This window comes from Alosa sapidissima, chromosome 11 (genome assembly GCF_018492685.1).
Source record: "Alosa sapidissima isolate fAloSap1 chromosome 11, fAloSap1.pri, whole genome shotgun sequence".
Classification (NCBI taxonomy): Eukaryota; Metazoa; Chordata; class Actinopteri; order Clupeiformes; family Clupeidae; genus Alosa; species Alosa sapidissima.
In genome coordinates this window covers 11,109,567-11,126,172 of record NC_055967.1, presented here as the reverse complement: position 1 = coordinate 11,126,172, position 16,606 = coordinate 11,109,567, and the positions used below count along the sequence as shown (strand labels likewise).

The following is a 16,606-nucleotide window of genomic DNA, read 5'->3' as shown; positions in this document are numbered from 1 at the left end:
CCAGATTTCCTTCTCAACGTACATCGACTGCTCAGGACTTTGATTTACCGCACTGTTGCAGTGCTGTTTCTCCTGAAGCCTCAACCCCTGACTTTAAATAACCTCAGTCATTAAATCAGGAAGGCACCCACAGAGAACTCACACACATGCACACACAGAAGACCCACTCACACACATCAGACAAGAACACACACTCACACACACACACACACACACACACACACACACACACTTGCACGTGCATGTCCAGTGAGAATACAGAAATAGTTACAAAGAAAGGGAAAATGTACGGACCGAGCCCCCATAATGGCCATGTAATTACCTCAAGAGCTCCAATATCAGAATGCACATAACTGCAACAAATTGAGATCACAAATTGAACATCCAAACATGCTCAGCATCAACAACGCACTCCCCCCTCCTCCTCCTCTTCTTCCTCCACACACAAACACACATTTGTCATGCATAACACATTAAACAGGAAACAGAAATATCTAGCATCAGATCGAGACAAGCTCAGGCGCTGCATAATCAACTTTCACACTTGCCATCTCCCTAATGAGCCACAGCCAGGGGTAGAAGAAACATGTCATACAGGAGAAATCACCTAACTGGGCCAGAGCACAGCCAAACCAGAAGCAGAGTCTAGGACCTCCAAAGAAGCAAAAACCACCAAAACATGTAATAACCCTCGCAGCAGGTAATAGAGTGAGGAGTAGCTCTCTGCTTTAACTGGCTCTTTATACATGTTAACTTACATGGCACTATCATTACATGAGAGAGGTGTATGCCAGTTGACATAATCTTACCTGGAAAAGCATGCACACCTGGGGGCATTTGAAAGTAATATGAAAGTACATGAATATGCCTGATTAAGAAAATGTAGATTTTAGCGAGTCCATGTTTGATCAAAAATAGAAACTCCGACCCACCATTCACCCACCCACCAAGCGTCTATAATTCTTGAGGCCATTGGCACTGTATGACTCAGGACCATGCAATCTTCTGTGAAGAGATCCATCATCAACCAGCCTGATTTTATGGCTCCTCAGAGCAACATGCCCTACGTCATATTCGGACGGCTTTTTTGCTTCAGATCATGATTATTAGTTGAAACGGGTGGGTAGAAAATTCTCTGATTTTTAAAAATATGGAACACACCACACCAAATCAACCATCTCCGACTGGTACCCCCAAACCTGATTCAAATAACCCTTAATCAAGGCATGATTTTTCGTTTTTTTTCTCTTGTCATGTAATCAGAAGCATTGTCTACATCTTAACTGTTTGTTGGTTTGAGCCTGTTCTCCTCAACCAAATCAACAAACCTGACCTGTCACTGTCACCAACACTTGCCATGAACCTACAGAGCAGACAGATGATGCAGTTCATCATTGTCATTCAGATAATACACTCACTCTTTTGGCTTCAAAAGAAATAAATAAAATAAAAAAGTGCAGGGCAGATCTGTTCCCATGGCAACACTGCACAGTAGGTTCCTGTTGACTCGGAGAGCATCACTGTGGGGGCATTGAACTAACTGCAGTAGTCAAAGAGCCACAAGTGTTTCTGACCACAAGGTTGTGCAAATGAAAAAAAAGGAACTAAAATGGTCAGGAAAACATAAGTATATCAATTTGAGCGGTCTAAACCACAATTGAGAGCTGATGGAATGAAGAGATGAGTTCTTAAGTTATTACTTTCCTTGCGGGGAAAACATAGAAATCAATTATGGACATTTAGCCTACATATTTATGTCCATTAAACAGTTGAAAAGCAGAATATATTCCAAGAATAAACATAATCCAAACCTGCCATAGCAGATGCCATATTTTCAATAAATTTCATATCAGCTGGCATCAAATAATGTTCAGTAAAGTGTATACTGGTGTTAACTGTGGTAGTAGTCTAACTGCTATGAAATATCTCCCTTTTCCAGCTTCCATTTTACTATTATGTGGCATCAATGGCATATGGTATCTAAAATTCTGTAGCTGTCATAACAAATATTATGGTTAGAATACCTTGTATGGAAGACAGAATCATAGCATTCAATGTCATAAAAATTAAATGTGTTATCAGCCATAACAAGTTTATGATGATGGAGTGTTCAAGTATTTATGTATAGGCCTACCAACAATTTATGATTACAACTGACATAGCTGAACAGGCCTTTAATTCTACATGAATAGGGCTAAATTAAATTAACTGTTACTAATGAATTGAAATTATCTCTTCAGTGGAAGACAGACTGCTACTTTAGAATAAAACGCTAGTTTAAAAGTGAACGGCCTATGTCATGTGTGCAGCTGGTCTGGCCTGTCCTTTTGTTATCTGAGCTTTAACTCACTGTGGTGTGTTTTGTGATTTCCAGTCATTGGCGTCAGTTGATTTTTTGATCTATTGTTATGACTAAGCCCTTCTGTCCCCAGTAACAAGATCATATTTGTGACTGCGCAAATTGGCAGATGCTAGGGGCCAAATGCATCACTTAGTGGAGTGCATGAGCGTGTGGGAGAATAAATGACTAATTTTACATCACTGGTTTAGCCCTGGAATAACAATAGATGTCAGCATTTCTAAATATTAGTGCTAGCTTTATTAAATACAAAAGAGCTAGTCACTCGCTTGTTCATTAGAGGAACCAAAACAAGAGGTGATGTACATTCAGTTGTTTCATTGGCACGCATATGCTGCAACCTGGGATGGAGAGGTGTTTGTTGACATAGGCAAGCGTGGAGTTATGGCCATTGTTTAGGCTCAATTGCCCGCATCAAATGAGGCTGGTGTTTTTCGTATAACAAATATGGCAACGAGCGTTAGGTCATCCAATCGTGAGGTAGTCTGTTCTAGGCAAAACATATGGATTCGTTATTATACCCTACATGTAACAAACCAAAGCCACACATGGGCTAACTGCTTTGTGTGTATTTACCTTGCAAACCAATCATCTCTGCGGATTAATCATTCTGTGATATTAACTCAAACAGGTTGTCAACCGAAATATTAAAATATCCATCTTACCATCAATGGCAAAAACCGACTGCACAAGCAGTAACATCATCCCAAACGCCAAGAGACTCTTGGTCATCACTCCTTCCTGGCCAAATATCTTGCCGTTCATCTGTACAGACAAGGTGAAGCCAATCCCAGCATCTATACATTCCGACCAACCCAGAGCCCGTGGCTTGTCATCCCCACCGGTAACCAAGATGTAGGAATGGTTACACGTAATTCTTGAGGCCATCTGTCTATCCTGTATATGCTCAACAGTATTGGACCCTCAAAAGACATTTGATAACCAGTCCTTTCCAGTTCCCAAAGTGTGGTCTTCTCCTATGTGTCGCTTTGATGGTCCGAACAGCAGCATTGAAACTTTAAAGGCGATGCGTCTTCAGCGAAGATGCCCGTCGAAACGCACACACTGGGAAATGAATGCGCCGTGCGGGCAGAGGATGCGCCCGTGTTCACAAGCTGTTCATTTTAGAGTCCATTTAGTTCGGTGTCGAAGCTGTAATGTTCCGCTCTCTGATGGTCATCCTTGCGACAGAAATAAACGCAGGCGGGGGATGGAGATGTGTCCCTTCAGAAAGAGATCACGCCTGTTACCAGAACGGTTGCGACTGAAGGCGAACAAGTGATGAGGCACAATGACAAGCAGCTAATAGAGGTTCTGACGACCTCTGCTGGGTCGAGCAGAGACCAGAATGAACGAATGAAAGATGAAGGAAAAAAACGACTTTCAAAGAGCCTAATTTTCTTCACGTTTTATGTGAGCTTTTGCCATTTTCTACCCGGTTAAGTCAAGGACAGGTTGTATAGGCCTATTACTTAAGATACAAGATATTATTTTATTGACAACATCAAAAAGGCAAAATGGACACGGTGGGCTGACCTTTGTATTGTTGCTTAGAGTAGGCTATCCTACGAGTTCCCCTATGCGACAAATCAATACCTTGTCCTATTTCAGGGAAACATTGGTCTTTTTATAGATTCTAAATGACGGTCTCCTACAATAATTAGCTTTGAATATCGTAGACTTAGGCCTAGGCTACTGTTCTGATAGGTAAGCATTCTATGAACAAATCTACAACTTCTCATTTGGACCTAGGAAATGTAAGGATCTGGATCTGGCATTACACTGCAGTGTTTGTGTTAACATGTAAATATAATTCACACTCTGCTGTTACATAACAACCGGAAATGAGCATCAAATGGATATATGCTCTTGTACGTATTAACCCACAGGATGGCGCTGTTTTATGGTTATGGTATTTGGCAGACGCCGTTGTCCTAAGCGAATAATTATCATGTTACACAAAACAATAAAGGGAAATGTTGCACTCAGAAGGAGGAAGAAGTCACTTGAAATAATTTTGCTGCAATAGTCAGATATTTTTATTCAAAGTGATTTTTGACAATACACCATAAATTCTTAATTTTGACACTCACCAATAGTCACCAGGAAAAACCCGCTTTCTGTGACAAGTACATAAGGCTTGATCACATTGAGAAAAATAAAAATCACTGAGAACTAGAGAGAAAAAAACGACTGCAAACTGTAAGAGACATTACATCAAGGAAAAATATATATTCCCCAGTCCTCATATTGTAAATATTGCACAGTGCAATGGCTACATGGCAAACTAATGTAGCAGGGATAAAATCAAGAGCAAAATGAATTAAGGGAGCCACAAAATATGAAAACAGTAACCGCTCATATCTAGTAAATAAAGACTATTTGCTTTGTAAATCTAAATATATTATCTATTAACAAGCAGTATGATTCAACTTTTTTCAACCTGCCTGAAATAAAAAGGAAATCCATGTAAAAATATATCTAAAGCAATCAAACCCAAGCATTAAGGATTTAGGTATAATACAGTAGCACATGAGACAAATATAAAAGACCCTGAATTTGATGTACAATAATCTCTAAACTGAAGGGGGGAGGAGGGGGGGGGAGGGACTAAGCTAAAATGTTTGGTACTTTGAATAATAATGGTAAAAAGTCAAATAAAGCACAAATGCTATTCAGTCCATTGTGTGCATATTATTGAGCAAACACCAAATAAAGTATATTTTCTTTTGTCCTGTCCTCGAGTGCTTGACTGTATTTCATCACTGATATCTTCCTATCGGAACAAAATACATGCGGTTTTGGTAGAGCTTGTGCGAAGGCATGTCCTCTGGGTATTGTTCTGCCTTCTTCTAACAAATGACATTTCAGAGACACAACTAACTTCAATTTGACATGCATACTAGTAAACATGACTGTATGTGCACGAGCAGTAGTATCTGTACTGTACATGTTCCTTCAGAGCTACATGCTTACACTCAGCCCAATGTCCACCAGATGAGTTTCTTAAAACTAAGGAGCTGGAGAAATAGACGCACCGAAGATCAAAACTATGTCAGGCTGTTGGGGACAAATGGACACAAAATAAAAGGTCTGCAATTTAAAGAGTATCAACTAGACCTGTTACAGGTTAAGTAAAACAGGCTAGACATTATTCTAATTCCATTAAGTGAGGGATTTTTTTCTCCTTTTACCCAAATTATTGTTAAGTTTTTACTTCATGTCTACATTCACAGTGTATATGTGTAAATCCTCCCAAATCCAAGATAATCATGTCTTGGGTGATTTAATCAGCATACTAATATTCCCTGATTAATATATTATTGTCTGCTCTATTGTCCGTTCATTAAAATGGTTCTCAGCATGTTCACACACAGACAGTCAAACAACTTAGAGTGAGTATGTGCATCTCTGTGTTTGAGTAGGGTGAGAGGGGGAGCTACTACGCAGATCAACGGAGATCAGGACTCCCATTCAGAACAAAAAGATCTTACTTGGTGGGAAACCCTATGCTGTTTCAAAGAGGAAAATCTCTTCTCATTTACTGAGGTCTGACTGTGCTGACGTGATTAGGGTAGGAGACAGCCGGTCTAAAAGATCTGACTGGGCAGCACATTGTGCTCTCCACTAAGTGACGAAGCGATGGGATTGGGCGGAAATTGGGCACTGGGTGCCCATTGGTTCCAAAGGCTTGTTTGCCCCTCCTCCCCGCTGCTTTAGAAAAAAGGCACAGACTCTGTGCTTTACACCCAGTAAACCAGGAGAGAAGCTCAGGGGTTTTCACAAGCAACACACCGACGAGTGACACTGGAGAATCACCAAACACGTCAACAAGTGCTCAGCAACTACACCACAAAGGCTTTGTTACGATACAATGACCTGCACAAAATCTTAATTCATCGTGGATCTGTGAGAAAGAAAAAAGAAAAATAAAAGGATAATTTTGAGGCTTATAGTTTCTTTGAACACTGCAACTTCAGAAACGGAAAACACTAAAGCATTAATGAATATATACCCACACCAGGTTAGCTTATTGACAGGTTAACAAGTGCTTAATAGCATGTTAAAGGAACATCAGATAACTAGGTAACTCTCAATCCCACAGCATAGACAGGAAGAACAGCACTAAAAGTATACCATATCTGAGAGTCAGGAATACATAACAGTGGAGCCATCGAGTGAAGCCTACAGGATAGAGCTAATCGTGTCAACAAAAGGTAGACATTAAAATAGAGTTAAATTATTGTACATCAAGACAAAGATGTGTACACACCAATGAGCCCAACGAGAACTACACTTTAAACACAGACAAGAAACAAACGTGAGGGGGGGAAAAAAACACTCAAAACAAACCCAAACACCTTGCAATACAGTAGTCACAACAACACTCCAAACATAAAAGCCAAAATATACAGAAGCATTTAAAAAAAAAGGGTCTTGGTGCCTGTCCTAAGTCATAACAAAAGAACACACACTTCTATCATTAGGTGATATCAAAACCACACTTCTATTGTAATTAGACTTACACAAAAATAAGAATGCTAAGTAGGATCTACGTTAAAAATCACCTACTTTCACAGCTATTAGGAAGTGGCAATCAGTATATAGCAGCTTATCTATGATACATTCAAGATAAATGATACTACTTGCCCAAAAAGCTAAAATGTCAACCTCAACCTTTTTTTTCCATTACCCACACAGAGAGACGCTTTGCCTAAAAAGTCCCACCTACGGTATACTTGTGGTATATGCAAAAACAGTAGCTACTTTGCTTGAGAAACAAGTTATGGTCTTTGGTCTTGCAAAGCATTTGATAGCAATGACAATGCAACTACTGCCAAATGACAAGAATAAAATCAAAATGAGACACAACAACTCCCTGACGGAATGTATTACAAAAAGAAGTCTATAATCGAATGGAACGATTAAGAGCACAATGTTTAACACGATCAAAAATGAGGAATAAATTGCACACAACCACACATCTCGGTAAAGCACTAAATATGTACTCCAGCAATGATTGACAGATGGAGATCAAATACTGAAAAGTATTAACAGGCTTAAATGGAAAACCAAACCAAATGAAATTGAAGGTTAACATTAATCGCGTGTCAAAGCTATAGCAAACTCTTACAACTAAAGAAAAAATAAATCATACACCCATCCTGAACACTAAAAAAAGAACGCAAGACTACAGGATTGTACTATACGTTTGTTAAAACAGTGTCAATACTGTTAACGATAATAACTATGTAAAACAGTCAAAGCACACGGCTGTGTGAAACATCCCAACGTTCTTTACTCTAGTCACTGAAGGAACCCTCTGCCCAGCATGCTGCCTCCTAAAACGCTCCTAACCCAAGTGAACACCACCACAACCGTCCTAAGCTTGAAATCACGTGAATACATGCCATCACACACATACAACGGCCTACTGTTTACGAAAAGTATCATTTTGCTCTGCTATATATCCAAAGCATAAACAACCCAATTACACGCAATACAGTATATATCAGTGAAAAGGGGACAAAGGCTTGGGGTTTCAAACGTTCCATTAACTAGCAGTCAACACAGAGCGCTAAACTGTATAAAGGCAATCTACACTGGAAGCATTTGATTTTCGCAATCCTCTTCGATAAAGACGAGCTTAAACCTGAACGTGAAGAAATTATAGAAACGCAAATCACAGATGGGAACAAAACTGAAGATGGGACTTGAAGACTGTTTTGGTCCCAAGTTGCTATAATATTAAGGGCCACATTATCAAAATGGTTCTGAGTTATTGTGTGTGCAAGAACGTGCAAGGATGTGCAAGACATGGTTTCCATAGACGCGAGCTTGCAGAATCTTGTTTTTGTCACAGGAGTGAAGGTGAAGATGAGACCCCTCGAAATGAAATTCATTAAAATACTGAATATTTCTAGCATGTGAACTCTTCTGCTGTAGCACTGATTGAACCAGATGAAGAAAAATAGCCATGTTCATAATATGAATTAACTACAACTCTAAAGAGTAACCACTTCATCTGATCTGCAAGTGCTGCAGTCTGGGGCCTTTCTGGAAACGCCAGGGTTGCAATGTCTTGCCACATCCAATGCAAAACTGGTAAGGCACTTTTTTGTGGGGAACTAGGTTACAATGCAGTGAGTTTCATCAGACACCAGGTTTGCTTTCCCTTCAGAAAGCAAAACACAAATAAGCACAAGATCCAGTCACTTTCTTGTGTCCATGCACAGAACATGCAGACGTTTTCGAGGGAGAGTGCCTTCGGTTGGGTCACTTAACACTGAAAACACAGCAAAGATGCTACAAAGACTAAAGGATCGGTCCCACCAGTACACTGTGAGGCTGATACACGCATATATGTGACCCAAACACGGGAGACTGGGATGGCTTCACAAGAGAAGATGTGTCTAGCACACAAGTTTCCAAGGCAACATAGAAAAATTGTCAGAGTAAAGGGTAGAAGTGGGGATGGGTGGTGTGTGTGTGTGTGTGTGTGTGTGTGTGTTTGTGTTGGGGGGGGGGGGGGTGGGGGTGGGGGTGGGGTAGGAGGATTTTGTCATTCCTCTCATCCCTGTCAAAAAGGAGATCTGACTATACTGGGATTTTTATCAAATGTGCAAAAAGAAACACACTGTACGCGAGTTATCTAATGCATTCGCTCAGTCATACACGCACACAAACACGCAAGCACCCACACACATTCACTTTGCTTCAATCTCACATTTCAATTCATTCATTCATTCATTCATTCATTCATTCATTTCACTTGCTTCCATAATTAACTGTAAAGCTCAAATCCATTTGCATCATCATTATCATCATCAAACTACATGGTTTTTTAAAAAAATACGAAAAGGTTCTTTTGGGTTTGTCGTAGTAGTCCCCCTCCTTCAGAATCGAAAACTGGTGAGTGGGCTGGCCGCTGTGCCGGTGGTGGCCGTGTGGTGGTTGTTGTTGTTGGTGGAGGTGGTGCTGGGGATGGAGGTGGTGGAGCGCACCAGGCGAGGCCGTGCGCTCAGGCTCAGATGTAGGGGTACTGGCTGAGCTTGGTGGGGCTGAGGGGGAAGCCGGCGTAGACGGGCGAGGCCATGAAGGAGTGCGGGGGGAAGAGCGGCTTGAACTGGCCCTGCGCCGGGTGGTGGTGGTGGTGGTGGTGGTGGTGGTGGGGGCTGAGTCCCACCGCGAGCGACGGGTGAGGATGCTGCAGAAGTCCGTAGGCGGGCTGCAGGACGGCGGGCCGGGAGGGGCAGGGTGAGGCCAGCAGGTGGGCCACGGTGGCCACGGAGGTGGGCGGTGGGGGATGCGGGTAGGAGAGCAGCGTGGGCGCCTGCACCGGCGGCGGAGGAGGGGCTGGAGCCGGCACCGGAGCGGAGTGGGGGGGCGGCTGGGGCGGAACCGCGCTGTGGGTGGGGCTGCCATGGGCTGCCAAGGGGAAGGCGTGAACGTGTACGTTGGGCGGGATGTACGCCTGCGGCCGATGGGACACGTAGTTGCCATTCCACTCCTTGTGGCAGGAGCCGTAGTGCTGGACCTGGAGGAGCAGATAAGAATTCGCTCAACACCTGTTCATCACTTTGGAGCGTCTGTGTCTGTGTCTGTGTCTGTGTCTGTGTCTGTGTCTGTGTCTGTGTCTGTGTCTGTGTCTGTGTCTGTGTCTGTGTCTCACCTGGCCGAAGCCCAGCGGCTGCTGCTGCTGCTGCTGAAAGGCCGAATTCATCTTGTGCTGGTGGGGCAGAATGGGGGTGGAGAAGTGGCTCAGCCGTGCGGGGACGCAGCGCCCTCTGGACTGGCATAAGGACTCTAAGACTGAGAGAGAACGAGAAAAGGAAGGAAGGAGAGAGAGAGAGAGAGAGAAGGAAGGAGAGAGAGAGAGAAAGAAAAGGAAGAGAGAGAAAAGGAAGGAGGGAAAGAGAAAAGGAGGGAAGGAGAGAGAAAAAAATAGACATACAGAAAGAGAGACAGAGGCAGAGACAGAAAGAGAAAGAGAGAAGAGATGGACAAACACAGAGAGAAAGACAGACCAACGAGTAGACAGTGAAAGAAGGAGAGGGAGAAAGAGAGGACAGATGCAGACCAACAACAAATAAGGTCAAATGGAAAACAACACAGCTCTTGGTGGAAAAACAGAGAGGCAAAAAAAGGGCTGCGACTGGAAATAATAGGTTGGCAAACACAAGTGCTAATCTTGGACATCAACTGCTAAGGTTGGCTACGAGGAGATTGAAAGACCATGTTGTGTCCAGCAGAACAACAACTTGTGCTTTCTGAGGAGACACAAAAAGAAAATGACTAAGACAAATAGGTAACAGATGCTTGAAGATGGCCTTAAGAGCGTGTTCTTCATGCCACTGTTGCACGGCATGAAAACGGACTCGGGTGAACAAGGGTCCTGTTCGCAGTGTCTATAAAGATATTATATTGCCACAGACCCTCTCCGCATGTGCAGTATTTCCTGATTGAGCCAGCCTCGTTCTAACAAGGGCCAGGGCAGCTGATACCAGGCTGCAGGAGTGAATTCATGAGGGCTGCGTGAGAGCGCAATATTAACTTTATAGCATGCCCTGAAGAGAGGAGAGGAATATACTGAGAATGCCACAGGGGAAGAGGAATGCACTTGGTGACTTGTCTGCAAATAAAGGACAAAACAGGCACACGCACACAAGAGTGAACAAGAGGGGCGGCTGCTGAGAGATATCAAGAGATATCACAGAGAAGACCAGAAAACGCAACAGTGGAAATTCAAACAAAACGAAAAACAAAAGAAAAAAAAAAAAAAAAACAGCGTCCACTCAAAGACTGCTGGGCACCGTGTGGTGGCGTGAGCCATCCGACACATGTTACCCATAATCACCTGTGGTGGCCCCGAGGACCAACTAATGTGTGGTAAGCCCGTGGCTCGCCTCTATGACCTGTGGGAGCAGAGACGGGCGGGGGCAAGATGATGCTGGGTCGCACCCTCGACCAAACAAGCACAACCCACTACACTTCATACTTTAGAAACCAAACAAGAGAAATCAATCACATGCGTACTCTGGGAAATCCCTAATATCTGACTACACGACCCCATGACCTGCCATTTTAATGACTAATTTCACTGCCATATAATCACGTCCAAAGGGATATGTTCAGGCAGGTGCACACTTCAAGCCACCATAGACAAGAATTTAAATATACGTATCTTAACATAAGAAGTTGTTGCGATTACAGAGGCCAAAAGGACCGCTAAATTACGAGACACTGACATTGTTTTTTCTTTCAATGTCATCAAAGATTACGACTTAACAGTGGAGAGCCATTGTCTCAGGTGCTATACTACTCCTGTTGATCTACAGGCTATGGACACTAGAGGGCAGTCCGCCATGAGATGGGCTCACCTGTGCTGGCCAGCCGCTCGTCTGGAATGGAGTTGTTGTTGTTGTGGACCCGCATGGGCGGCACCGCCACGGTCCTGACAGGGGGCTTGTTGTTGCCGCCGCGCTCCGAGGTAGAGGCCAGCGGCGCATGCCGGCTCTCGCTGTTCTGATTGGCCAGGTAGGGCGCCTGGGAGTAGGGGCTGCCGCCGGGGCCCGGCGAGGAGTCAGAGGCTGGCGAGCCGTCCACCGTCTCACGGCCGCTCTCGTTGCCGTCGTCCTCGGACATGCTGCAGGGGACACAGGACGCACAAGTTACCATCTGCCTCTTTAAAAGTCCAAACATTTAAAGCAACACTGCAATTGTGGTGAGCAGCATTCTAGGCAAAACTAAATGCTTTGAATAATACCACTCTGGGGCTGTGGACATTTGAGATGGCGTTCACTACTAACTAACAGTATCAGAAGAGAAGTAGCCTACAGTAGCCTCATTCCACACTCCTGTGCTTCACCACCGTCTTACCTGTTGGCTCTCTTGCAGGGCTCGGGGCTGGACTGGTCCGAGGCCGAGGAGCTGGTGCTGAGGCTGCTGTCGGGGCTGCTGAGGGAGCACACGCGCTGCATGTTCAGAGTGCTCTCACACGCCTCGCACTCCGCACTGCCCACACACCTGCACCACACACACACACACACACACTGAGTTAACTCGACTGTATCAAAAATGCTCTAGATTGATTCTTTACAATGTTGTTTCATGCGGTGGTGAGGAGGTATTTGCAGTGAGCGCACCTTCGAGGGCTGTCCTCCCCGTCGTAGGGGTCGCTGCTGATGCTGATCACGCTGCTCGTGGGACTGGGCGAGTCGGCGATGACTATTGTCTGCTGCTGAGGCCGTCGTTCTCTCCCCCGCTGCCACCGTTGATGATGCTGACGGCGACGGTGGTGATGATTCCTGCGCCGACCATCGTCAGAGTCCCGTTCTACACGGCAGCGGTCCTCAGTCTCGGAGCCCACCCCCGCGGCCAACGAGCTGGCAGGCAGCTGCAGGACATCCTCGACCCCCGCACTCCGAGGCCTGTCCATCATCTTTGGAGAGGGGCGATACGTGGTGGCCAGGGGGTCCGCACTATGGGAGACGTTGATACTCCTGAATGACCAAGTGAGACATCAAGTGTTACAAATGAAACCTAAGTTTATACTTGAGATAAAACCAGGAAGAGACACCACTATGGAGGTGAAACAAACACTAACTGGTGTCAGTTTCAGGGTTCCCGCTCTAAGTCAAATGTAAAATTCCATGCCTTTTCCCTGACAAAAAACTGAATTTCCATTATTTACTATATAATGATTGATAATATACCGCCGACCAATGATATCAGAGCAGCCACGTAACATTCAAGAATCTTTTACCTTTTTTAGACTGGGAGATGAATAAATGGGCATTAAATAAACAAGGTTGGGCTACTCAAGAAAGCAGTAAAGCTAATAACCATATATACAAGTTTCAAGTTCAAGTGTCATGTTTTATTGTCGCATATACTTTGCAATACAGCTACATTCTTATGCCACAGTTGCAGTAGTGCAAGGATAAAAGGGCTAAATAAACACAGGGGGGCAGCAGGGGGGGCCATAAATAAAGGGAGTTGTAGGACAGACTGTACAGTACCACACATAGCCAAACTATCCATACATGCAAACATTATACAGCCACAGCCACACACACACAGACAATACTTGCATGCAAGGCATAAATAAAACCTCAGGCTCATAGGCATGGAACATGTACATTTAGGATTCTGACAGCTTGTGGAAAAACAATTCTGTCTATGAATCTCTGTCTATGGTGTGGGTGGTAATGCTCCGGTAGCGCTTGCCAGAGGATACTGGCAATATTAAATTCAATACACCAATTCTGCATGGAAATAATTGTATTAATGTGTTTTGGCAAGTACATTTTAAACTGCTACAATAAAATTCCATGATATTCCAGAAATTCCATGACCCGTGGGAACTAATGTCACATCCAGCAAGACGCAAAAACACACACGCATTCACCAAGTGTGGCGTCAACACTCTAACTTAAAAATACCGCCCCCCCCCCCCCCCCCCCCCCCGCCCCGAAACAGAGTAGGGAAAGGGAAAAAAGCAAACATAAAGAATGCATTAATAGTAATATTAAAAAAAGATTGAAAATCAAATTGAATTGAATCGTGACTTTAGAATCTAAAATTAAATCGAAATCAAGGATTTGGAGAAACGTGACACCCCTAGTGGGAACCCTGCAGTTTAAGCTTTTCCCAGTTTTCTCTTAGGAACAACTGGCTAAGTCTGCTGGCAATTTAAATCAGCCGACTAATTTAACCTCTAGACTACATACAAACATCAAACACAAATACACTACACACACTGCATAGATAGCTAGAGGACTATGAGAAGACATTCAATAACAAAAGTATATAGATCATATACAGTAAAGGACTGCACCATGAATGACAAACAATATTATTTAAGTATCATTAGATTACAGAACATAACCAGTTCTCACCTGTTCAGGCTGGGGTTGCCCCTCTTGTTGGCTGGCTGGGGCCACACCACATGTGCGATGCCAATGTTTATTGGTTGGTGAGCAGAGACTGCCATTTGGTTTGGTAAGAGAGGTTGCTGCATCACAGAGCCGTAATGGCTGCTGTGCGGCTGTACTTTCCTAGGAAACAGCCACAAGGAGAACCAGGTTACAGAACTAATTAAACTGTCAAAGCAACGCAATCTTGTGTGGGCCATCTTCATTTCAGCAGCGGTCACGTGGAGCGTCCAGTCTTTGTTAAGGTGGGATATACTCACCCCCACTCTCCAAGCCGTTGTGGGCCTGCCATGCTGTCAGATGCCAGAGTGGTGGCAGGAGGGGGCACCTGCTGCCAGGTTGGCACCAGGATCTGAGGGGTCCGGTTTGACCACGGCTGCTGCACAGATCACACAGGACGGTGAGGAGGGAGGGAAAACAACAACGTGAAAAGGGGTCCGTTTGTGCCTGCAGCTGATGACCGAGGCATCGTTTACAGGTCAATGAATGCTGAACACATCGATCAGAACCTGCACATCTTATTTATGTTGCTCTGCCTATGCCAGGTTGCTCTGAGAGAAACTGTGTGGTCTCACCTGGGCAATGACTCCTGGCCTCATGGTGATGGGCTGAATGGCTGGAGCTTGTGTGACCAGGGGAATGGCGCTCTCCATTCTAACAGGGTAGGCTGTCGGCTGGCTCGGGTTCGAGGGGATTCCTTTACAAGAGAACCAAACGAAGTCTCAAAGAAGCACTTTTGAAACCAAGTGAATGCAAAAGAGGGAAATGTTTCCCCAGGAAGCAGCAACGACTTAAGCCTTTTTTTTTTTTTAAATTGGTCCATGTTAAAAGATACTTCGGCGGAATTAAGGACACAAAAAGATGTATAGGCCAATCGGGTGCAACACTATGACTACGTCACACTAAAGCAATGGTCACATAGCACTTCATTCTGTAACACACTGATGCATGAGGATATAAAGTGAGATGGATTTGATCTGGCATAAGTCAGTGGAGCAGTGAACCTTGTAGGGCTGGAGGGCAGAGGATGAGGGCTTGCTGGAAGGAGTCGTTGCAGCCAAACTGAGCATTTCCTGCCTGGATGGGGATCCCAGGATGAAGCACAGATGGAGCAGATGGAGCTAAAGACTGAGAGGAGAGAGGGAGGCAGAGGAGGGGAAAAGGGAAGAGAGATGTTACACAGAGAGAGAGAGAGAGAGAGAGAGAGAGAGAGAGAGAGAGAGATATTACAACACTGTGTATGATTTTTGATTCTAGCGGGATTTTCACATGGCCTTTACTGACATTTACAGACTGGGAACTTCCACAGTGAGACTCACTGCCTAACGAGTGGGTGTTGAGTGTCAAGACACCTGAGGTGAGAACCTCTTATCAAAACTTTAGTTCAGAAAGCCTCAGTGCACATGGCTGCATTATTGTACTTTATTATTGAGCTTAACCTACAAGCCAAACAAACACTTTGAAAAGACTCCTCTATTTGTGATTTGAAAAGGGATGCTGAAATCATTGGGTGCAATACAAGGATCAGCCACTTGATGGCAACATTACACCACAGAAAAAAGCCTAAACCTGTTTTCAGCTGCTATTAGGTGTAGGAACAAGTGCCTTGAGAAAATTTTAATTGATTTTGGCACTAGATAAGTAATATTTAACGGAATTGATTTGTATCTAACACATAATCCCATGACTCTGAGGAGGCAGTAGCTTACCTGTGAGTGAACGCAGGCCATCTTGTTGTAAGCCACACTTATATTGGGGGTATTGGGCAAAGCGACTGGTCTCATTGATGGTGCCTTGTTGCGACTGAGAGTATCGTACGAGTTAGACTTCGTCTGACACATATCCATGATGTGTAAACACGATTGCACACTAAAAGGGAAAAAAGGTGTGTTAGAGACAGGGCCAGAGAATACAGTAGAGAAGGGTCTTGTGCAATATCACATTCGTGCAAGTAAAGGGCAGCTGAATTTTATTTGCAAATTAGTCCTTTGAGTAACTGAGTACACATGACTCGAATGAATGACGCACTGGTTACTGTGGGGGAAGTCGAAGAGGTGCTGCATAGTGAGGAAGGGGTGGGTGAGAGCGTCTCCAGGGGTCAGCCTCTGGTCAGCGTCGATCAGTAGCATGGCCTTCAGGAGGTCCACAAACTCTCTACGGTCCGCCTTCTCAGCCAGCTGGTCGGCCCCCTCCATGCTCAGTACCATGTTCACCTGCAAGGGGGTGTTTGAAGAGAAACACTCACATTTGGCCAAGGGTTGAGAGAGAGAGAGAGCGAGACAGACAGAGAGAGAGAGAGACAGAGAGAGAG

The 16,606-nt window shown here is 44.3% G+C and overlaps 2 protein-coding genes across 8 annotated transcripts in view; both read right to left on the bottom strand.

The window, feature by feature from the left end:
- The window catches only part of kiaa1549la (KIAA1549-like a), a 36,934-nt gene extending 33,160 nt beyond the window's left edge, over nt 1-3,774 (bottom strand). For 2 of the 6 annotated variants that reach the window (XM_042111454.1, XM_042111455.1), the window contains exon 1: nt 3,025-3,774. In XM_042111454.1, the coding sequence (XP_041967388.1) occupies nt 3,025-3,247 (223 nt within the window). In that variant the 5' untranslated portion in view covers nt 3,248-3,774. The remainder of the gene's footprint in view (nt 1-3,024) is intronic. The other 4 variants (XM_042111450.1, XM_042111451.1, XM_042111452.1 and 1 more) reach the window with 3 other exon arrangements.
- Nucleotides 3,775-4,371: 597 nt separating this feature from the next.
- hipk3a (homeodomain interacting protein kinase 3a) overlaps nt 4,372-16,606 on the bottom strand; it is a 39,069-nt gene continuing 26,834 nt past the window's right edge. Inside the window, exons 6-16 of one of the 2 annotated variants that reach the window (XM_042111457.1) lie at nt 16,324-16,508; nt 16,005-16,164; nt 15,300-15,423; nt 14,871-14,992; nt 14,556-14,674; nt 14,260-14,418; nt 12,505-12,861; nt 12,239-12,385; nt 11,740-12,005; nt 10,032-10,171; nt 4,372-9,896 (exon numbers count right to left, since the gene is read on the bottom strand). In XM_042111457.1, the coding sequence (XP_041967391.1) occupies nt 9,387-9,896; nt 10,032-10,171; nt 11,740-12,005; nt 12,239-12,385; nt 12,505-12,861; nt 14,260-14,418; nt 14,556-14,674; nt 14,871-14,992; nt 15,300-15,423; nt 16,005-16,164; nt 16,324-16,508 (2,289 nt within the window). In that variant the 3' untranslated portion in view covers nt 4,372-9,386. The remainder of the gene's footprint in view (nt 9,897-10,031; nt 10,172-11,739; nt 12,006-12,238; nt 12,386-12,504; nt 12,862-14,259; nt 14,419-14,555; nt 14,675-14,870; nt 14,993-15,299; nt 15,424-16,004; nt 16,165-16,323; nt 16,509-16,606) is intronic. The other variant, XM_042111458.1, reaches the window with a different exon arrangement.